At 42.5% G+C, this 24,287-nt stretch overlaps 1 protein-coding gene across 3 annotated transcripts in view; it reads left to right on the forward strand.

The window, feature by feature from the left end:
- FAM171A1 (family with sequence similarity 171 member A1) overlaps positions 1 to 24,287 on the forward strand; it is an 89,692-nt gene that overhangs the window by 49,906 nt on the left and 15,499 nt on the right. For 2 of the 3 annotated variants that reach the window (XM_073003123.2, XM_078378676.1), the window contains exons 4-5: positions 3,450 to 3,608; positions 7,564 to 7,740. In XM_073003123.2, coding sequence (XP_072859224.1) covers positions 3,450 to 3,608; positions 7,564 to 7,740 — 336 coding nt within the window. The remainder of the gene's footprint in view (positions 1 to 3,449; positions 3,609 to 7,563; positions 7,741 to 24,287) is intronic. The other variant, XM_073003124.2, reaches the window with a different exon arrangement.

Here is a 24,287-nt window from a genome sequence, read left to right on the forward strand (position 1 = left end):
GAAAGGCAGGACTGGATGAATCCCAGGCCAGAATTAAGATTGCTGGAAGAAATATCAAGAGCCTCAGATATGCAGATGATACCACTCTGATGGCAGAAAGTGAGGAAGAATTAAAGAACCTCTTAATGAGGGTGAAAGAGGAGAGCGCAAAAAATGGTCTGAAACTCAACATCAAAAAAACCTAAAATCATGGCTACTGGTCCCATCACCTCCTGGCAAATAGAAGGGGAAGATATGGAGGCAGTGATAGATTTTACTTTCTTGGGCTCCATGATGACTGCCTGCTTCTTGGGAGGAAAGCGATGACAAACCTTGACAGCATCTTAAAGAGCAGAGACATCACCTTGCTGACAAATGTCTGCAAAGTCAAAGCTATGGATTTTCCAATAGTGATGTATGGAAGTGAGAGCTGGACCATAAAGAAGGCTGACCTCCAAAGAATTGATGCTTTTGAATTGTGGTGCTGGAGGAGACTCTTGAGAATCCCCTGGACTGCAAGGAGATCAAACCTATCGGTTCTGAAGGAAATCGAGCCTGAGTGCTCACTGGAAGGACAGATCCTGAAGCTGAGGCTCCAATACTTTGGCCTTCTCATGAGAAGAGAAGACTCCCCGGAAAAGAAAATGTGAAAATGTGAAGGCAAGAGGAGAAGGGGACGACAGAGGACAAGATGGTTGCACAGTGTCATCAAAGCTACCAACATGAATTTGACCCAACTCCGGGAGGCAGTGGAAGAAAGGAGGGCCTGGCGTGCTTTGGTTCATGGAGTCAGACACAACTCAATGAGTAAATAACAACAAAAGTGTTTGCATCACTTTTAGCAGCCTCTAGTATTACTGGTAAACAGCGTTCCATGTCTAAATCACACTGGCCATGTGACCACGGAAAGATTGTCTTCGGACAAAAATGCTGGCTCTATGGCTTGAAGAGCGGGATGAGCGCCGCCCCCTAGAGTCGGACACAACTGGACAAAAATTGTCAAGGGGAACCTTTACATAGTATTACTGGGTAGAAGGATGAAATTTTACAAATGCATAATTAAATAAATTCTCAACTGGGTGCTTCGATTCTAGATGCACCTTCCTCAGGAATTATGTTCTGTGTCATGCTGGGCCAAGTCCAACGTGCATCTGATCAAATACCTTAGCCATATGAAGTGGGTCATGTACATAAAGTGATATGTGATATAAGAGTGCCACATGTAAGTCAACTTCGTGCAAGTGTTTCCCATGTTTTTGAAGAGGTAGACTCGTGTGAATTTGGCTTATTGCATTCATGTCACATATTATTTTTATGTTCCTAAAGGAAGATAGTGAGGGAAAACAGCATGCCCCTTCTTCTGTCCCATAGAAAAAGAAACTTTGGGTAGGTGAGTATATGAATCAGTCCAGATGTATGATTCGAAAATGAGAGTTTAAATTTTTGTGGAATAAAGTTATAATTATGGAGTGACTGAAACCTTGTTAGAAGTATAACTCATCTTAAGAGAAGATTTTAAATCCTGATTCTATATCAGACAACATTATTTTAAAGTAACACAATTTCATGGGCTCGGTGCTGGTTACACAGGCTTAAAACTATTTACTGAATGAATAGCTTCAAGCGGCATGAACTGGCTGTTCTTGAATCACACTCCATAATTCGTAAGAAGGAGTTAATCTTGATCTGAAAGCTTCCTTTAAAAGTACACGTCATGTATGGGAAAATGAACTTTGGGGAATAAAGTAACAGCTGTTTTAAATCTTCATTTGCATGTTATGCAAAAGCTTGCAGATGGGACCTTGCTGTGTTTGCTGCAAAGTTTTGTTAATGGTATGAATTTGTGGAGAAATACTTTTGGCTTCAGAAGCAGGCGCCTAATGGGAAGCACAATAATAAATACTACATGAAGCTATCCCAGATTGTGCTGAGTATCAGAGTCTTTAATACCACTCAGTGGTTTTGAGCAAAAGTTCATCACTGGTTGAGAGTTCATTGAAGGCAATAAATCTTTAGAGAATGGAGAAGCTTTCCAGTTGAAGCCTTGTGTATGATATGTTGGGTTGATTATTTGAAGTTGACATAGCAGAAGTGTACCAATATGGATTAAGATAGAGGTTTTGGAATAGTAGCTGCATTCTTGACACATGGCTTAAGTCAAGATCCTTGCTCTCTAACAAGAGCCCAGTGGTGCCATAGGATTCAGATATTACTCTTAGTCTTTGTTTGTCTTTGAGATTATGTCTCAAGTAAACTGTTACTCTGATATGTTTTGGGCAGAGCTTGGAAAAAGAAAAGAAAAAAAGACTACAACGTTCAGAATTCCCCTGCCATTGTGGCCTCTATGGTGGCATCGGGATATTGAGAGTCTTAGTCTAAAATAATTTTTCAAAGAATTGCTTGCTGTTGCCTGGAGCTGGATTGTCTTGTAATGCAACAGCACACTGATGTTTATGAATGACTCCTAGTAACCATTCAGAAACCTGAAGTGGATCATATTGTGCTTCTGGATGTGATCCATTTCAGGAATTGCCTCTCATCTCCTGGCAGATGAGACGATTCCCTCGTACTGACACTACCTCAAGAGGCTGAGCGATATCATGTGATCAAAAGCAAGGGGTAATTGAGGAATCCTGGATGGAGAGCTTATGACCCTGCAACAACTTCTTGGCAGGGTTATAGCCATGTGAAGTGTAGACCTGTAGAATGAATACTTACGTGTATCCCCATGTGACTATGTTCAATATATACATTTTACTGAAGTGTTTTTTTGTCTAAATAAATTTTAATTCTTGGAAGAGAAGATGAAGTAATTTTATTCTGTCATTTAGAACTAAAATTAAAAGAAATCATATCTCTTTGAATGATGGCTGTAAGGAATGGAGGTTTACAACTGAGAAGAGGTGGGAGGTTTCAAAATAACACATTGCCATCTGCAGTTGACTTCATAGTTGAAAGATAGCTCATGAAACATCTAGTCCAACCCTTGCTGAGGCAGGAGATCCATTTTTATATTACCCTCATATGTAGTCATCTATTGAAAAGTTTCCATTGAAGAAATATTCACCACTTTTTGAGGTGTCCACTGGTGTCAAAGAACTGGTATAGCCAAGAATTTCTTCCAAGTATCTAACCCTAGGTCCTTGTTTTTATAATTTGAAATCACTACTTTGGGTTCTACCTTCTGGGACAGCAGAAAACAACATTTCCCTGTACGTGTATTTTTTTCAAGGCTGCAGTGCAAGGGGGGTGTCCATTAGGGAATGGTTAATGTTGGCTTTCTACAATAAGATTCATAAAAGTAATCCAGGAGGGGAAATAAGAGAGTATCCTTTCATTTGATAAAGCAGCTTTATACCAGAAACATCAGGGTTTGCTACCAGAGTTCTAGTTACATTTCTGAAGACATGCTCCATGTAGAAGGGAAATGACATTTTTATTTACGTAGGTGTTTTTCTGCTTATTGCTAGGTGCACGGATTCAACCCAAAGTTCATTTCCAAAGGAGAGCCTTGAAGCTGCCAGAGAATACCAGCTATAGTGACCTGACAGCGTTTCTTACTTCAGCTAGTTCACCATGGGAGGTGGATAGTTTTCCTTATTTGCAAGGATATGATGGCAATGGAACTGGTAAAATTTTTAATTTTGCAATTCTTAAAGTATGTTTTAAAATTTTGGGGGACAAGCTTGCTTGAGTATTATTGGAATGCTATGATAATAATAATATAATTAACTGCTGTCAAGTCAACTCTTGACTTAGACGACCCTTGCCAGGGTTTTCTAGATACAGAGTACTTAAAAGCAGTCTCTCATGGGGTTCACTCTGGCACTGTGTAGCTTGTCCAAAGCCACACAAGCTGGTTTTTCTCTTGGAAGTCTCAGCAGGGGATCAAACACCTGACCCCTCATTCAAAAGCCATGTCCTCCAACTCACTGAGCTCTCCAACCCACTGATCTGGGAGAGTCTTTTCTAAGAGTCATGATTCCCAACGGGTAGTTGGGAAATTTTACAAGACCCTTGTTGTTAGCCACCCAGAGTGGTTGGCGGGATATAAATACACTAACTAACTAACTAACTAACTAACTAACTAACTAACTAACTAACTAACTAACTAACTAAACAAACAAACAAACAAACAAACAAACAAACAAACAAACAAACAAACAAACAAACAAACATTATTAACACAGAAAAAGCAAACATTAGTCTTTGTGATAATTGTAAAAAAAGAATATTTCAGAGGAGTATTTCAGTCATTAGATGTTTCTCGGTAAGGTTGGGCCTGAGATGATTCCTCTCTGGGGGTTATTCTAGGTCCAGGTAGTGAGAACCACATTCCCCAAAGGTTCATCAGCCCTTCTGATGAACTGCATTATTCTTAGCATATTGCAGTATTGAGCTTCTGTGAGTGCCAAGAATTTGAAAAAAAGAGATGCCTCATTAATTTGAATTTTAATACATGTCAGGGACAGGTGCCACTGCAGTGTAGAAGTCAACAATATTAGACTGGGAACATAAGGAGACTGCAATGGGTCCAGAATGTGGCTGCCGGACTTCTGAGTGGGGTTAGAAAATACCAACATATCTCCTCCACCCTGGCCGCCTTACACTGGCTACCTGTTCTGCCTTATGCTGGCTACCTATCATACTGCCATGTTCTATGTTTTTATTTTTCTATGCTTTTAATTGTGTTTATTGTATTATAATTTTACCCTCACTGCACTTTATGATTTTTGATTTTCACACCTTATGTATTAATCTTGCTATTGCTGCTTTTTCGTTACTCTGTTGGTTTTTATTTTCTGTAAACCACCCAGAGTGGCCTTGGCTGCCAGATGGGCGGTATATTAATTAATTAATTAATTGGGAAGTCTAGGTTATGGCCACAGAGTAACCTTGGGCTGGTCTCAGCCTATCTGCCTCACAGGATTGGGTGAGGATATAGTGGGGGGAAAAGGCATTGTAAGCCTGTCTGAACTCACTGGAGAAAAGGCAGGGTAGGAATGTAACTAATTTAAATCCAACAATACTAGTGCATGCTGAGCGTGGTACTAATAGTGATTGTAAAAACTGTGGCCTTTGTCCTCCTCATCCCTTCTCCTTAGGGAGCCAAACTCCTGCTGATCTTTCTGCCTTCCATATGATGGAGCCATAAAGTACTGTCTTTTGGGAGGTTGCCTTGCAGATGTCCTTCTGCTACAATTCTAAGCTCTCTTTTCTCTTTCATTTTTATATCTACTTTCCTCCAAAATGATAGTTCTGCCTTCCGGAAAAAATGCTCCTTCTCAAAGAGCTTATCCAATAGAAACCAATGTCGTTATACAATAAATTGACAATGCAAGGCAGGACTTGAGGCAGGAAATTAATCCAAATGTTAGGTTGGATTCAGATTTAGGTGCATGTGTCTGGACTGTCAAAAATGGTTGCCCCTTCCTCATGGTAGCATAACATTCCGCCCCCACCCCCCGATTCCCAAGTGCTGCACAGAAGGTCAGGGGACAATGCTGAATGGTGTGGGACTATGATGTGAGGGAAGGTGAATCCTCCTAGTTCTGGCAGGAAAAAGGTCTTTGAATGGAACTGTGCTTCAAAAGACATGTCTACTCAATGTTCCAGGATTCTCTTTGACGTTTAGCTCCACGTATGACAGTCTATTCTGTTTAGCAGAGCCTGCCTAATCCCCTCTGCATGGTTGTCCAGGGGCTGAAGGAGCTGCCATGTGAAGGGAAACAAGTAGCCCTTTGCTTCCAGAGCTCAGAAAACCACCCTGTATGTTTACATGCTGTGGAGATATAGGTGAAACATGATGGCAAAATAGCTAATGCTAAGGCTGTAGTTCAGGGATCAAGCACATGCTTTGTAGGTAGAAGATCCCAGGTTCGATCCCCATCATCTTCAGATAGGGTTATTGCAATCTCCTCTCCTCAACCTCAAAGAGATGCTACCGGTCAATGCAGACAGTATCAAGCTAGATGAACTACTGGATTTACTTGTTTTGGTATAAGGCAACTGCCAGCATCTCTAGTTGTATACAGTGGTGCCTCACTTGACGAGGATAATCCGTTCCAGTGAAATCACTGTAGAGCGAAATCCTTGTTAAGCGAAATAAAAAAGCCCATTGAAACGCATTGAAAACCATTCAATGCATTCCAATGGGCTGAAAACTCACCGTCCAGCGAAGATCCTCAATAGGGGCGACCATTTTCGGTGCCTGTAAAGCGAGGAATCCGTCCTAGAAAACAGCAGGGGGCCATTTTGTATACCCGGCGTCCATTTTGAAACCCGACGATCAGCTGTTTTTAGATCATCGTAATGTGAAAATCGGTTCCCGAGGCAGGGAACCGATCATCGTGAAGCAGATTTTTCCCATTTAAACCATCGTTTTGCAATCGCCTTTGCGATTGCAAAAACCTAATCGTCAAGTGATTTCCTCGTTAAGGGAGGCAATCGTTAAGCGAGGCACCACTGTATCAGTATTGATAGTGTCTAAATACATGTTGCGTCTCTTATGAGGGAGTGGTGAAGAAGACAACAGTGAAGGTGAAGCACAGTAGGACCCCTGTATTTGTGGGATCAGTATCCATGGATTTAATTATCTGCTGTCTGAAAATACTAAAAATATTAAAAGAAAAAAACTGATGTAATTACCAGACCTGGCCACTAGTGGCCAGTTCTGGTAAAACATGGTGAAGATGCTTTTTTCTGGATTTTTTTTTATTTTACCATGCTATGTATAGCTTTTGCTATTATCTGCAGTTTCCTGCACCTGTGGAAGGGGTATTTGGAACCAGTCCTCTGCGGATACAGTATTCCTACTGTCCTGCATTGTTCCATATACTACAGAGTCCCCGTTATTTCAGTAAGGAAGGAGATTTTTGCATAGACTCAATTTGGCAAACGGATCTGTGGATAGGCCACCTATTTTGTGTGTTCAAAATTTTGGCTAAAGAAGTCTTTCTGCTGCAAATGAACGTATCCCTGAGAAGCATTTCTTCAAGGTCCCACTTAGGATTCACCACGGTATGACAGGGTACAGCTGAAATTGCCAACTCACTCTTGTTTGCATAGAAACACTTCCTCCTTGCACATAGGTTCATTTTCATAGTCATTTGAATGAACATGTGAATTGTATACAATTGCGGGGGGGGGGGGGAGTTGCTTGTCTTGGTAGTTATTTGTGCATTTCTTTTTTTTTATCACAGCAAACTGTTGATGGACCAGGGTGGGGAATATGTGTCCCTCAAGAAGTTCTTGGACTACAACTCACATCAACATCCCTTAACATTAGCCTGATGGGAATCGTTGTCCAGCACTTGGAAGGGCACAGATTCCCCATCTCTGGACTAGACCTCCAGAAGGTAATAGCAAAATGCAATGTAATTGGTGATATTTTCATCTGAAAAGCACATGGCCAAAATTCTTATGTTATTGGAAGGAAGGATGTTCAATCTTACATTGGTTAATAATTTTCGAGTGAATGGGATTCACTGCAGTTAGTATGGGCTTTTGTGTGATGTCTCTGTGTTAATGTGCTTTTGATGTTCTCTTTTATGCATGTTCATAATGTTGTCCATTTGCTTACAGGAAATAACACTAGGTATGATCTTACTCCTGTCACTGCAGTTAGTGTTCACTTACTCAGAAGTGATGGGACTCCGGTTCCAGTGAACGGGCCCATCTATGTCACAGTGCCTCTCCCAACAACCAACAGCTTGAAACACAACACTCATGTGCCGGCTTGGAGGTTTGACCAAAAATTTGGTAAGCAGCATTTTGATATTGATCCAAAAATATGTGCATCATCTGTTCGTTCACAGCTTCTGATTGGAATACAGTCAGGGAATGACTAGAGAATGTTTTTCACGGTAGTTCAAAGAATGATTCATGATGTCTGTTTAGATACGACAGTTTTCCTGTACTGTTCTTCTGTGTGATGATTAGTGCTTCCTTGAATATAAGAGGGGAAAGAGCTTGGTTGCAGGTTGGCTTTGCGGGCTGGTGGAAAGTGCCTCAGCTCTGCTTTCCTCTCCCTTTACTCATCTGAAAAATGGTAGAGCTTTGATGGGACTCAGGAAGGGAAGAGCCATATAGCAGTTGGTACAGGTAGGATGATTGTGTGGTGTTGTGGGGGAGGGCTGACTTCCTTTCTCTTTTCCCTTTGTGAAACTGCAAAAGGACATTTCCAGTCTATATTACACTGTGGGTTAGAGTCTCCATAGCTGAGATCTGTATTTTAAAATTAACAGAAAATACAATATGGTTACTACTGGAATGTACCGTATCATGTTCTGGAATGCCAGTACAGTTGTTATTTACTCCTGGGAAGGAGGTTATCATTTAATTTAATTCCCTTATCTTTCATTCTGGTTTTCTTCACTGCTACTTTTGGGTTCAAGGCTGTTGTTTTTCCTTCTGTGACAAGAAATTGGGAAAATTGACTCATACTTGCCATTTCCTGAAAGAAGGAGGTCACCTTTTACCCTTCCTGTATCCTGTTTTAAATTGGTAGGATGGCATCTCACATGTGCAAGGGATTCTGAGGAAAAGAACCTTCTGAATTAGACGATTTAAGTTGTAGCATTCAGGCCCTTAGATCTCTTTCTGGTTATTTGCTTTCTGTCTTGCTCCCTGCCAAGTACAGTATTTTCTTTTAAAAACAAATCAAAACATAGCTATCTGGGTGTCAGTAAATGATGTTCAATTGGTGAGCAGAAGAAAAAAACATTTTTTTCTGCAACTTAAATTTCTGTTTTACTACATTCAGAATGTCTTGGGGAAAATCAGCCTAACTGCCATCTTTCAAACTTGCGTTACATCCTGTCAAGCACTGGTGGACGGTCAGTTTTCTGGTCCAGGGCTCTGTTCCCTTAGGGGTGATCTGTCAATATTGCATACCAGCAGTAGGTTGGAGTAGTGGGTGGAGGGAAGGCCTGAAATTGGGGAGATGGACCCTTTTCTTTCTTGCTTTCCACCACTCTCTTTTCTTTATTTGTCACTCCTTTCTCTCCCTTTTCCTCCACACAGTGGGATGACATGAATCAATCACGTCCAGATAGCTTTTGAAGAGCCATACAAAGAAAGCACCAGTTTTGAGGACTAAAACTCTCAAACATGGTGTAGAGTTTCTGGGAGTTGTAGTTTAAAAGAAGAGTAACTTTTATGAATGTTGGGCAGGGTTGAGGGTTGCGTGCAGATCTAGAACCACAAGTTGCCCACAGCCCTTTTAAAGTGTGTGTATGTCTGCAGTCTGAATGTATAATGTAGAAGAGGAAATGGTGAACCCAGTTCAATTCGGCTTCTAGTTTTACTGGGCAAAATACCAAATCTTATGATCTGAACTTTCGCATTATTTCACACTTTTGCCCTTTGCATCAAATTGTGCACAGACTATTTGTTTTAGCTAAAGTCTGCCTTTTTTATTTGAAAATGTGTTGTCCTCACTCCTTCCAACACTCAAGTTGTATGAACGCCTGAATAGAAAAAATAATTAAGAATTAATTAAGAAATTAATTCTTAATAAAAACAGCAGTTAAATAGGAAGGTGGTGCTATTAACGTTTCTTTTTAAGACTTAACTACATGCATATTTATTTATTTATTTATTTATTTATTTATTTATTTATTTATTTATTTATTTATTTATTATTTTTATATACTGCCCATCTGGGTGGTTTACAGCAAATAACAAAAAACAACGGAGTAATAAAAAAGCAAAGAGCAACATTAATACATAGGTTTGAAAATCAAAATTCATAAAGTGAAGTGAGGGTAAAATTATAATGCAATAAACACAACTAATAGCATAGAAAAATAAAAACATAGAACATGGCAGTATGATAGAAGTTTTATTATTGGACACTACTGTATCAGAGTATAGTTTGTTCAGAGAAGGCCTGTCTAAATAGCCAGGTTTTTAGTAGCTTTTTGAATGTGCCCCATGAAGGGGCCAGGCGGACTTCGGGCGGAAGAGAGTTCCATAACTGTTGGCTTGATTTCTAGTGGTTGTTTTCCAGGTCTCCCATGGGGTCAGAAATCTCAGCCGCCCTGCCTGTGACGATCTTATAGGCTGGGCAGACCTAAAGGAGGCGCTCAGCCAGATAGTGAGATCCCAAACCATTTAGGGCCTTATAGGTTAGTACCATCACCTTGAAACTGGTACGGAAGCGAACAGGTAACCAGGGTAAGGCAGCCCTGGTGGGGGAGATACGTTGGTATTTTCTAACCCCACTCAGAAGTCTGGCTGCCACATTCTGGACCCTTTGCAGTCATATGTTTTTGGTCAGCTTTAGAATTGCATCTAGGAAGTATAGACAGATTGTAATCCGAAGTCCTGCCAGTTTATGCTTTGAGGGATGTCATCATTACTTCATGAACCTGGAAAGAAACTCCATTCAATACCTAAAAATGTTTCTTCTTCACAGTTACTTGCCTTCATGTTTTCCAAGCACTTAGGCTTGCTAACCAATAAATGAAGGAAACTACTTTCCCCAAAACACAGATTCAATGCAGGTTACTCTCAAGTTTAGAGAAGTTACTTTTTGGACTTCAACTCCCAGAATTCTTCCAGGCAGCCTGCTAGCTAGGTGGATTCTGGAGGCTACAGTCCAAAAGAACTTCATTGAAGTCTGATGTTGGTACATTTCTGTGAGAAAAGCAATTCAGGGTAGGGCTGCCATGATGTGTAGCAACGGTAAGGGGTCTTAGTCCCATCTAAGAATATCCTTTGAAATACAGTCTATCACAAGAAATGTTCTTCATAACTGAGATGGATGTAGGTCCATCAAGCTCCATGTTTGTCGACACTGACTCACAGTAGCTTTCCAGGGTTTCCAGCAAGAGGACTTCTAGTCTTACTAGGAGATGATGCTAGAACTGAACCGGGGACCTTATGTGTTCAAAAAGCAAGCACTCTGCCTCTGAGCTGCAGCCTGTCCCTTGACATGACTAAAGCAGAAGAAAAAGTGCTGGATGTTTTATGTTACCATTGTACATTTCTATGCCGTATAATCCCAAACAGGAATTAAGTCTTGGCGAGTAAAACTTAGCTGCCGGGATACAAAGCATAATAAATTAAAGGAATGGCACCTTTTGCATAATTAATAAATTAAACAATTTCATGATCCTCTGGAGACATTTAATTCTTTTTCACTTAGTGATACATTCTGCATTTTATCCGCCAGCAACTGCCTCTACTAGAGATGGTAAGCAGGGAGATGCATTAGCAGTCTCTACCATCATACCTCTGGATGACGCCCCAAAGTGTCCATCCATCCATTTGTCTGTGGTGTTGGAATACGCCTAGAGTAGTCCACCACGACTAGATAGGCGGGATATAAATTAAATAAATAAATAAATAATAATAATAATAATAATAATAATAATAATAATACAGACAACGGTAGCTGGTAGCCTGCGGAATTCCCCACCCACTGAGGGAAATTCACATGTTGATGGCATGCTTTAAATTATTTCTGGTGTTTTGATGAAAGTTCATCACTGCTCTTTTTGGCTTGCTCCCCTTTCCTCTTCCTGCTCAAAGAGCTTTGTCAGTGTTTGCTTTGGGTTGTATGCAAACAGCTGAAACAATGGGTTATGCCTGGAATTGCTCTTTCTGCCTCACCCTGAATGCTTTTTTTGTGCCAATGTAGGATAGAACTGAGTTTGTTATATATCCTCTGGGGACGCTGGTTAGGACCCTTTTCAGAGCGTTCCTCTTCTACTAAAAGCAAATTATCTCAAATCTGTTGTCATCACATGGAGTAATTTTTTTAAAAAAAATTCCTTCCCTGCAGTGTGTATCTTGGCTTGATTCCATAAGTCACAGGAATATAGGAAACAGTGTGTGTGTGTGTGTGTTTGTGCGTGCGTGTGCATGTGTGTGTGTGAATTGCTGTCAAGTCAGAATTGACTTTTAGCAACCCTAGTAGGGCTTTCAAGATAAGTGAGATATTTAAGAGATGTCGCCAATTCAGCACCACCACTGCACTGAGTTTCTGTGGCCAAACAGAGATTTGAATGCAGATCTCCAGGGCCCTCGTCTGTCACGCCATCCACTTTAATACACTGGATACCCTCAGGTTATATCAGGATTAAAACTGGAATTGCTCAAATGTAAAGCATGTGTTCAGCTTCTGTGCTGTGGTTACTCCCAAAGCAGTCAGATTGCTGAATGGAGCTGGTTACAGAGATCACATCACCACCACCACCACCACCCAGTTACCAGCAGCTGCAGTGGCTGCCAATCCATTTCCAGGCACGAATGTCCAGTTTCTAAACTATAAAGTTCTAAATGGCTTGGGTCTAATCTGTTTCAAAGACTCTGTCTCCCATTATGAGCCTGCTCAGGTGTTAAGATAACCAGGAGAGGCCTTTCTTGGTCCTGCCAACTTCATAGGTGCATTTGGTGGTGACACAGGAGAGAGCCTTCTCTGTAGCTGCTCCCAGACTCTGGAACTACCTGCCACAGGAGGCCAGATTAGTCCCATCCTTGCTGTCCCTCAACCTTCGTCTTCAGGCAAGCTTTCCCTGAGTGACTGGCTGCCTGAATGGGATTTTTAAATGGATTGTTATGCCTTCCTGCTTTGAATATGTTTTCACCATTGCCTTTGTTTACCATTTCACAAAGTGGTATTTGTTACTTTTTAATATTTTTATATTTATTGTTTTTAGCTTTAAATATTGTATTTTAGTGATGTAAACTCCTTTGGATCCTTTTTAAGGTAGGGTAAAAATATTCTGAATGAATGCATTTGTTACTTTGGTGACATCACATGATTGAATTCACAAGCTGGGGGGTAGAGGCTAATAATGTGGTCCATAAATTTGACTTCTCAGATGTTGTAGTCGAAGGAAATCTGAGAAAGCTTTAGAAGCTATAGTCCAAGAACATCTCAGCAGCTTTAGCTAGCACAGCCAGGGGTCAGGACTTCAGGAACTACTGGATGACCTTCTAAGCCTCATCCAAACATGCTTTTACAAGAAAATAGTTTCATGCTGTCTTTTGGCTGAATTGAAACATGTGCTGTCAGCTGTCGGAAAGGAAGGCCGATTGGCCTAGATCACAACTTGCTCTTCCTTTGAGAGGGTGGGCTCTTTCAGTCTTGAAAATAAACGTGTCAATGTTTGGAGCTTGCCAGGTTCATCAGCTAGGAGATGTTTGAAGCCCCTGCTTGCTTGAAGTGGAGTAAGATGCAACATTTCCATTCTTCAGCTAAGGGCTTGCTTATTTCCCTAGTGAGAAATCTTAGCTTTGCACAGTATTTGACTGCCTTTTGTTCATGATGGATCCCCACCTAAATCAGGAAGGGCCAATGGTCTGTTCCTGGGATCCTTTGAAGGCCAAACAAATCACCCAAAGCAGGGAAGAAGTGACATACTGTAAGCAAAACTGGAAGAAGTCAGGAAGTCCATTTCTGGGTACTGTATTGGGAGTGTTCGAAATGTTAAACACTGCTGGGAGGCTCTGACCTAGTTAAAAGGGGGAATCAGTAGACCTGGAAGTTTCCAGGATCAGCGGCTCACCTTTTTTCTTTCTTTTCTTTTTCTGCTTGGGAAGCCTTTCTTTTCATGATTGGAAAGGGGGAGCTTGAGGGACCCAGGGGGGTGCAGAAACAGCCTTGGGGGCTTCATGAGGCTTCGGAGCCACACTTAGGCCACTGCTGATCTAAATTTCCCAAAATAGACAGCATTGCTTGGCTTCAATGGCTGTTTTGGAAAGGAAACTTGTTCCTTTTGCTATTGCGTACTGTTTTGTTACTGATCTTATACCCCTTCTGGTGTACTGTTTTTAGTTTTCCTCCTCTTTTTCCCTGAACACTTAACGTACATCCTGGATATAACCGTGTTGTCCTTTTAGCATGCGGTATTCCGTGCGAAGAAGCCATTGCCACCCCCTCGGAGTAAATCCAAGCTGGCTGCACGTTAATTCAAAGTGATAGGGGCGTGCAAGGCAGAACAGAAGCTTGGGGGATTATTTTTAGCTTAAGAGAGTCAAGGTGCTGCTCATCTGCTTAGCACAGATGGAGGCAGTTTAGGCTCTGTGTTGGCACCAAGAGTTTGGGGCTGAACCTCAGAAAGAGCAAAAATGACACTTGACGTTTAAATCAGTGTGTCCGGTCAATGATCCCGTATTAAATGGGTGTTGCTTACAAATGTCAGGCATTTTACCCCTCCCCATGGGAGTCTTTTAGAAATGATGGGAGGGTGAGATTTAATTTGCACAGTTCCTCATCAAGTGTTAAGCAGAACAGAGAAAGGGAGCATGCAAGCTTGAGGAATACCAGATTTATCGAAGAGCCAAGTAGAAAAGGAGAATGCAGGACAATGTTGGCCTCCCAGTGTTATTGGACTACAGCCCCCATCAGCCCCCTAGCCAGCACAGTCAGTGATGAGGAATTATAGGAGTTACAAGTCCTATAATCGCACAGTGTCTCCTCCTGACTGCCAATGAAAGACATCAGTAGTACATCAAGGAATGGCATTGTTGGATCGGAAGCCTGGCAAAAGTAGCGTGCGGAGTACGTGCGCTGGAACTTGTTTTGCAGACGGAGGCATGTCAGTACATCTAAGTGCCTCCCTCTTCTTTTTGTCTACATTGTCTCCACATTTATGGGAAGAACTCGTAATGGACTTCATAAAGAGACTTGAATAAATCACTCTCCTCCCTGCTCTGCAGTAATCTCATTATGTAAAGCCTGAGACAAGATGATAGTGTTTCCTAGAGAGCTGGGGCAGGGTAATAACTTGCTGCTTATGGTGTGTACAGTCCTCTCCATTTCATCTTTGACAAGCAGGCTTTGACAGTTCTTTGTGGTGCTGAACACCTGCAGGACTATTGTGAGAAGAAATGCAAACAGAAGGAGATTCCTCTTTAAAGAAGAATGGGGGGGGGGGGCTTTCAGTTCTCTCTCTCTCTCTCTCTCTCTCTCTCTCTCTCCCATTGATGAATCCTCAGGCCAGAGCTTAGAAAAGTAACTTTCCTGAATTGTGACTCCCAATGTTGTTGCCTCCGCTGGCCATGCTTGCTGGGGGAGTCTGCATCCTGTCCCCAAAATTCACTTTTCTAGGTGCTCCCTAGACATTCAAAAATATTTAATAGACTATGGCCAAAATCCTATTGCTTAATGTAGTAAATCACACTAGAGGAGGCCCATTGAATTTGTAGGTATTTACTAAAGCAGCTTCTTTGTAAGCTCCATTAATTGGGGGGGCAGGCTACTCTATTTGCAATGTAGTAGGTACTTTGCAGCTAGATTAGGCCCATTTGAGTCAGTGGCACTTACAGAGGAATTGACTCAGCAAATTTCCATTGATTCAATAGGCCTACTCTCATGTAATTTCCTATGGTAAGCAACAGAATTTTGGCCAATGCACATTGAATTTAATGTACACCAATTCCAGATAAATCAATGTGAAAGTGTACAGATGAACAACAGAGCAGTGACAGAAAATTTCAGCAGAGATCTCTAGAGTGTGGAATACACCCTAAGATTTTTTTTCATTCCTTATCATGAGGGTTAAGTCAGTCAGTGTATCCCAACAGTTGAAAGTTATGTCAAGCAGAGCTTTGCTGTTAATATCAGATGCTCATTATGTAATTATTGTTTTTCAAGCTAGAGAGGAAGTTGAACCTCTGCAAAGTTCATGCCCCGTGCTGCTTTTATTCCATTTGTCTTTCTCAGAGATTGCTGATAACTTGCTTTAGATTTCCTTCTCTGTCTAAATATAATTGTTAAATGTTCCTCTCTGAAATGAGAGAAATCCTGCCTTCTTGAAAATGGCTTCAAAAGCCTTAACTGTTCCCTCCTTGCTATAGAAATGTGAGCTGCCAGAAACAGTTTTTAGATTATTAGTAGCAGCTGGGAAAGGTTGGAGGCAGCAGGAAAAGAGGAATACCACATGCAAGACGGCTTGAGTTCCTAAAGGAAGCTACAGGCTTGAGTTTACAAGAGCTCAGTAGGGCTGTTGAGGACAGGACATTTTGGAGGACTTTCATTCATAAAGAACTACTGGATGGCTAAGTGGTTTAGGCATCTTGATGGTGAGCCAGAGGTTGGAGGTTCTATTCCTCACTGTGTCTCTTGGACTGGAGCTGGACTCAATATTCCATAGGGTCCCTTTCAGCTGTGCTGTTGTAAGATGATGATGATGATAATGATGATGATGATAATGATGATTATAGAATCACCATAAGTCAGAGGTGACTTGATGGTACATAACAATGTCAACAACATCATGCAAGCGAAATAGAGAGAATGGAATGGTGGTAGATCTCCTGTAGCATCAAGAGAAGCTCTTTTCTTGTGTTAACTAAGTTTATTGCATCACAATGGTGGAGACCAAAGAATGCATACATTTCAATTTGCTTTTCTATGGAACCCCAGTTGCATATTGCTGTTATCACATCTTCTGTTAAAGACACAAAAGCCTTTTTCTGACCTAAAGCCAACCATAGTTTAGCATTATGAGAATAAGCTACTGTGGTTTCATGTGCTGTTCAGCCAGTGTGGCCCCAAGGAGTTGGACATTTTTGCTTCCAGTCTAGTTTGTTGGCAATTTATCATACTGTCCATGCCTAGAAATAACTGTGGGCAGTCTGAACTGTGGCTTATTTGAACCAGCAAACTAGTTGAAGCTGGCTTGTTTCAAATAATCATGGTTGAGTAGCACGGCAAATTGTGGTTAAACTGAAATACAGGTAGAATCTTTTGAAGGTTTTGTGACCAGAGGAAGAAAGCGGAGGGAGTGTGTGAGCTAGCAGCTCATTATGGCTCCTTCTTATACTGCTTACCCATGTTTAGCACTGAATCTAAAAAGAATCCTAAGTTCTTTTCTGTTACCAGGACAAACCGTGGTAAAAGAAGCCTACCTATAGTTTGGTGTGATGTTTCAATTTATAAATGTTGCTTTGTGATGGTCTGGAAGCCAGAATGAGAAGCCATGATTTGAACCGGGAGCACCATATCCCATAGGAATGCATTGAAATTCAATTAATCCATTCTGGCTGAAGAAAAAAATCACACACACAAAAATCACTGCAACACTCTTTGGAAATGCAATTAATCCCTTCCAACTGAAGGGGAGGGAGAAAAGGAAACAAGCATGCAAGACCCATTGGAAATGCACAGAAAACAAACGGAGCAGATCGGAAATGCACAGAAAACAAAGGAAAAAGCATCCTAAATACCCATCCTAAATAGGGGAAAAACCCTAAAAAGCAACCAAAGCCGCAAGACCCATTGGAAATGCGGGGGAAGCCAACAGACAAACCCCAAGACCCATCGGAAATGGGAAAAAAACACTCCAAAAAGCAACCAAACCCCCAAGACCCATCAGAAATGGGGGGGAACCCAAACAAACCCCCCAAGACCCATTACAGCACAGAAACATTAAAAACCCAGCTCAAACCCACACTGCAAAAACAACCATAACAGTTTTTTAAAAACAGAAAACAGCACCTTACCAGGCAGCCCGAAGCCTCCCTGCAAACACACACACACACACACACACTCAGAAGCAGAAGGAGACAGTCCCAAGACTCCTCCGACACACACTGTCTAACTACTGGGGCAAGAGAGCTACAAAGAAGCAGCCTCGTTGCCACCTACAGTTAGCAATTTGAATTTCCTGCTTTTTTTCCCTGCCTTTTTCTGTTCGTAAGTGGAAGCTTCAGTCACAAGTAGAAGCGAAATTTTGTGGCCGGAGCTGGTCGTAATTCAAAATGGTCATAAGCAGAGATGTTCGTAAGTTGAGGCACCACTGTATTTTCAGGGTTACTTTTTATTTTTTAAAAACCCTTTTAACATTCTATACACACAAAATTTCACATCGTGACACATGCACGTTTGCTTATATATGTACAGTATATGTTTGTTTTCCATTATAAAGGAGACCAGAATGTTTTATGCCAACTGTGAAGTAGTAATCAAAAGCACTATATGTATCATTCCTTGAGTTCTTTTCTCTCTATATTTTTGTTTTAATAAAAATGAGTTTAAGGATCAGAACCAAAAGAAAGTACATATGTGTAACATGTCCCCCCCTCCTGCTTCAGATAATTAGAATTGCTAAGTACAGAGTAGTAATGTGTTCTTTTGTTCAGTATTAGACAGGTAATTTATACATACAATAGCAAAGTAGAGTAAAAATGACAGCAGGAACAATGGAGGGAAAATGCAAAGTTCAACTTGCATTTTAGTAATGAATAATAGTAATAATTGTGTTCTCGAAGGCTTTAATGGCCGGAATCCAATTGTTGTTGTGGGCTTTTCGGGCTGTTTGGCTAGAATACTAGATTGTTGAGTATATACGCAACAATCCCACACATACACCAGAACACAGACAGAATTCTAGCTCCTGTCCTCTAAAGATGCCGGCCACAGAGACTGGTGAAACGTTAGGAAGAAAAGCCTCCAGAACATGGCTTAAGAGCCCGAAAAACCCACAAGAGACAATAGTAATAATTCTTTGGAGAGGATTACACACACACACAAACATCATATAGACTACATGTCAGAACGAGTGTTTTACTTTTTCTTATCATCCTCCAAGTCCCAGTCCCTGAAGCAGAATAGTTCATTTATGCCAAACTGTTAGATGTTTTCTGTAGCACAGTAGCAAGCTGAAGTAAAACTGTCTAGTAGGCTGGAAGTCATGCAGAAACAAAAAACTAATGTAACCTCAAAGGACTGGGAAGGGTAAGGAAGAGATGACCCAACAGCATTTATGCTTATTTCTTATGTTGCCTGGTAACTTCAAAACAGCAGCTAGGGCCCTTGTGTGTCACAATGGTAGCAGGAAGCTTTGAGGCTCAAATTTCTGGTGCCATGGTCATTGTCTAAAATACACATCTGAAGTATTTTAAGTTCTCAGTGAAGAGCCTTCTGCTGTAACCAATGCCCTTAATTTTAAAGACAGTGTTGTCATGTTGATTGAGAGGGCAGCATCAGTTCTAGAAGGTGTTGAGAAGCCCATGTGTGTTGTGCAAAGTGGCTGAACTCCTTTTGTGTAACATAAGCACATTTGTACGCTTCAGTCCATTATTTGCTGGCAAATAAAAAGTCCCTGCCATGATCCTCTACAGCAGGGGTCGTCAACCACCGGTCCGTGGCCCAGCGCCAGTCCATGGGCTTCCTTTAATAGGGCTGTGGACATGGATCTCTGCCCCACACGCACGGGGCGTGTCACACTTATGTGTATCCACACAAGCACAACACAGCCACCCGCAAGCACGACACGCCCACCCATTCTCAAAATCTGCCTGGCTTCTAATTTCAGCCCAACCTGGAGTGGGAGGAGCAGCGGTGGCACCTACTTGGCAAGTGTGGGGTTTCGTCCCCGCCTCGTAGGGGCTGGGTCCCGCCTGCCCCCCCAAAGCGCCCATGTGTCCAGAAGGGGAACCCTCTCCCTGCCCAGCAGTCTTCTCCCTCAGTGGTTTGGCGCCACTGAGGCTTCTGCTTTTAGGTCTCTCTCTCTCTCCGCTCTTCCCGGGTCACCTGGCGAGGCGGCTGCTGCTGTCGCCTCGTCCTCTCTCTGGCTGAGGTGAAAGAGGGCCCTCACTCACAACCTGGCCACGTGCTTCTCCTTCCTCCCGCCTGGCGCTCCTTTGCTCCCTGCCCAGGTGTGCCGTGGGAGGGGGTGATGCCAAGAGAACAGCCTTCTTGCGTGTGCTCCCCTCCCCCATCTCCTTTCGCAGCCTGCCACGGAGAGCTCGCACCTGTCCATCCGTCCATCTTGACGGTCTGTCGCTCGTTCCCCCCCCCTCTTCCTTTCCTTTTCCTTTCCTGCTGCTGCTTGTTTGTCGCCGCCATCGGGGCCGAAGAGCCGCGGCCAACAAGGAACAAACAAAAAGGAAAGGAGTCTTGGTATCTAGTAGAACAGAACAAAGCCTATTTTATATTTGTTTCTTCCATGTAGGCAGAACACAACCTATTTCAAAATATATTGTTATTGTCACCCAGTAATTGAATATGTGCCCAGGGACGTGGTGGCGCTGCGGGCTAAACCGCAGAAGCCTGGGCTGCAGGGTCAGAAGACCAAGCAGTTGTAAGATCGAATCCATGCGACGGAGTGAGCTCCCGTCGCTTGTCCCAGCTCCCGCCAACCTAGCGGTTCGGAAGCATGCAAATGCAAGTAGATTAATAGGGACCACCTCGGTGGGAAGGTAACAGCGTTCCGTGCCTAAGTCGCACTGGCCATGTGACCACAGAAACCTTCTTCAGACAAACGCTGGCTCTATGGCTTGGAAACGGGGATGAGCACCGCCCCCAGAGTCGAACACGACTGGACAAAAAATTGTCAAAGGGAACCTTTACCTTTACCTTTAATTGAGTATGTGTAGCACCAAAGACTGAAAGGGAGCAGTTTTGCTTCAGTGTGAGTAGAATTCTGTCTTCGGGCCCTGATGTAGTTTAGTTGTATGTAGGACCCGCCATGTACCACAAAGAGCTCGCCCATCCAACACTCCACTATTCCTTTCCATTCCCCAGTATATGACTTCTGAATCACCCATCCCCTTCTGCCTAATGGCAGGACCAAATGCAGACTGAAAGAGGAAAAAAGGAAATTCAATGTTTAAGCAAGAAACATCTCACTCCAACATGTCCAATTGAAGAGACAGTGGTCTTCTCATCCCTTTCCTATTAGAGGCTGGATGTCATTGCAACCATTCTGACCATGCATGCAACAACTCTAAACAATGATATTGTGTTGTATCCAGACCAATAATTGATTATTCTTCCTGTACTGCTTCTTACATTCATTTTACCTTTTACCTGTATGATCACCGGTAACAATCTGTCACAGATTTCTACAAATACCATCTCCATCTGCAGCTCTTGGAAACTTCTGTTTAAAATTTATAAGGGTCCAACCCTTGGATCTCTATCCTTCAGGATCAAGAGAAAGAGGAGAGTTTTTTTTTCTTATGTCCAAATGGGAATGCCACTAGTTTGATGTTTTTTTAATAAGTCAGCAATGCTGATCGTGTGAGCCCTATCTTGTGTGATAAGAGGCAGAATCAGTAGGAAATCAGTATAGTGTCAGGCCTGTGATTATTCTTGTGGATATCCTACATTTGGAGGGGTTGGAGATGGAACTTTGCTATTGGCAGTCAAGACTGCTTTTGGGATGAACTGTGGAGCTGTTGAAAAAGAATGCAAAAGAGAAAATGTAGAGGAGACATGTAAACTGTCTGGAAAGCATTTGAAAATTTTTGCAGTTAAAATATTCCACTGTGGTCCCTTGTTGAACATTGACACTTTGGAATATTCAGTAATACTATGAATTTCCAAAACTCTGTAGATTTATTCACATGATATTTTAAAGTTCATGAAATTAATATTCATTGTTTTCCTCCACCACTGTTATTTCATCTCTGCCTGCCCACTCCCGAAATAGACAGACAAAGGTGTTGGTGTTAACTAGGGCCACACTTTATTGCTTTTAACCTCCAATTACTCTCATCCTGCAGAGGAGCCTGGACGTCATGTGGATCCCTGGGGCAGGCTCTAGGGGTATCTCTTACGCCCTCTCCAATCCTAAGCGGGTGAGTCCCAAGGCCCTGGTCAGAGCTGTCCCCTGAACAGCTTGTACCCAGCTGGCCACAGACTGGGAAGAAAAACCTCCCTATCTGCCATCCATCCAATTGTCCAGAAGTAAGACATGCAATGGATGGGACTATACCTTATTCACCCCTCATCCCAGCAAGTGGAACGCTAGATCCTGGTTGCTGTGATGCTGGGTGCAGTAGGACCCCATGTGCTTTTTGGGAGCTCGCTGAAACTCACCTTCTCTTCTGCACTACCTGACAGTTTGACCTATTTAAACGTGCCTCAAACCTAGAATAGCCCTCAGAATCCCATGGGTAAACAGTGTGGGATAGGCAAAAATACGTCCGCCCACCTTTTATATGCCAATCAGGTGAGATGAGCCCAAAATTCCTATCCAGCCCCAAAGCGATCACCTAAGCCACACAGGACCCAGGGCGGGCATGTTAACTCAAAGGAAAAAGGGCTGGCTGGATGGCAGAAGGATCCTATAATCGCACCAACATCCAGCCACAGCACAGCCTTGTGGGAAGCGCCAAATGGTGCCTCTACCTGCCTATGTCAGATCAGGTTAAGCCCAGACGAAAGGTAAATGTAAGTAATTTTGAAAAGCCAAGGTCTCTCTAACTCAGTCTGCTCCCAATGGCTGTTGAGGCAGGAAAGCAGCAAGTGGGCACAGACCAACTGTCAAGAACTTAGAGCACTGTTGCTCCAGCAATCATATGACCTCAGAGGTCATGTGACACCTCTCATTATGTCCTCAGCGGTATGTCAATAGTTATTTAAATGTCTCTCACACTCTGAAGCCTAACCAGGCTGCTTGCAAGAGTGAAATAAAAGTTTTGTCTTGTGGATCATAAATACTTCTGCATGGGCTGCTGTCGGGCTGTTTGTTTTTCTTATAAGCTCATAAATGATAAGTAGTATCTCCAAATGAGCATCCATTAACTATCTTAGTTAATGACATGGAGCTATTTACCTATTCCTTTTTAGGTCAAGAGTCAAGAATGGAATATTAGAAGACGTTGGAGAACGAATTGCCATTCAAAGCACTATTTATGTCACAGAACCCTGGTCCAAATTCAGAAGATGTTAGCACTAAAATAAATCTTTCTTTTTCTCATCCTGACTTAGGGCACAATCCTAACTAACCAAGCTAGCCTTAGGCTGGTTGAATCAGACTCTTACCATTAAGAGGGAGATGCCTGTTAAAGGTACAGTGTGCTATTTCCCCCAAATGCAAGTCCTTTCTGCAGCTGCCATGAAACCCATTGCAACACCAGTTTGCACCGTAGAAGGCTAAGCCCCTCCTAGTGCATCTGGTGCAATCAGAGTGCCCCCATGACATCTACCTTTCTCTCATTTAAACGTCCACCCACCCCACTGTCTGAGAGAACCACAGAAGGCAGCCAAATAAAACTTTATTGAGCTATAGGATGGCCTCACATTACTCCCTCTTTCCCCTGCCCTAGCTCATGATTAGTGGTAAGGTTAGTGACTAGAGCTGTGTAAAGTTATACTTCAGGCAAGAATGTTTAGGCTGTGCTTTCAAGGGATTCTATAGTCTGTTATCCATCTGACACTACACAATTCTACACAGTTCAAGGCCTGGCCCTTTCACTGTCCATCTTCCTGCTCTCCTTCCTGGTTGGGTAATGTTGAGTTTGCACTTGGACTCTCCCTTCTGTTTTTACTTACAATTGGGCAGCTTGGGTCCCTTTTACAATACTAAATTTGTGGCTTATGATTGGATGGCCAGCTTGAATCCCTACCACTGTCAATCCACCTGCCCCTTACCCCCTGGTTCATGATTGAGGGGGCAATTTGAATTCCTCCCAACCTCGCCTCTTGGCTCATGATTGGTGGGGCCAGCTTGTGTCCATCCCAGTAATATCTTGCCTACCCCCTACCTCCTGACTGATGATGAGGGCACCAGCCTGTATCCATGCCAGTATCTTCCCAGCCCCCTCAGCCTCATGAATCATCCCATTCACATATCTCATGATTGGCAAACCATGCATTCCTTCCCACCCTTCCCATCATTATCAATTAAAATAAGGTTTGTGTCCCTCCCTTTTTACTGCAATATTATTCCCTAGGAACATGGCCCTGAGCTACCTTGTCTAATAAAGAAACTTGACTCAGAGTTGTTGTACATAGCATTTTATTGAGCAGGCATCTCTCCTCAGAAGCACCCTTGTATCTTAGACAATGAATAGACAGACAGCAGAGAGACATGTGCAAAGTGCTTTTGTGTAGCTGTGCTACAGCTGATGCATAGCTGTCTGACCAGACCAGCTGCAGGACTTGCGCAGTTCAGTGGCTGCAGTCACACATGACTGGGTGCTTTTGGAGCTGCACCTGTAGCACAGCTGGCTGTTGATTCCAAATCCAGATCAAGGTGAGTGTACTGGCGAAAACCATCCTTGAGCCTCGTCAGGAATTCATTTGGGGATTCTATGGGTTTTTTTTTTTTAAATAATCTCATATACTCCGTGAAGGTTTCACAGCTTTTGGCACTCCTAGTTTGAGACCATGAATTACAGCATTTCTTGCTGCTTTCAGCGGTCAGGCCCCAGCAAGCTTTTTAGTATTGGGATCAATAACTCGGGTTTTGAGGGCTGCTGCTTCAGGTCAATCAACTGTTTCATTGCCATGGGCTATTTGTTGAACCTTATGAATAGTATACTAGGCGTAGGTCTTAGCAAGAGCCTGGCATTTCTCATCTTCGCTTAGGAGGCTGCTCAGAAGAGTGGCGAGTAGT

This window comes from Pogona vitticeps, chromosome 6 (genome assembly GCF_051106095.1).
Source record: "Pogona vitticeps strain Pit_001003342236 chromosome 6, PviZW2.1, whole genome shotgun sequence".
Lineage (NCBI taxonomy): Eukaryota > Metazoa > Chordata > Lepidosauria > Squamata > Agamidae > Pogona > Pogona vitticeps.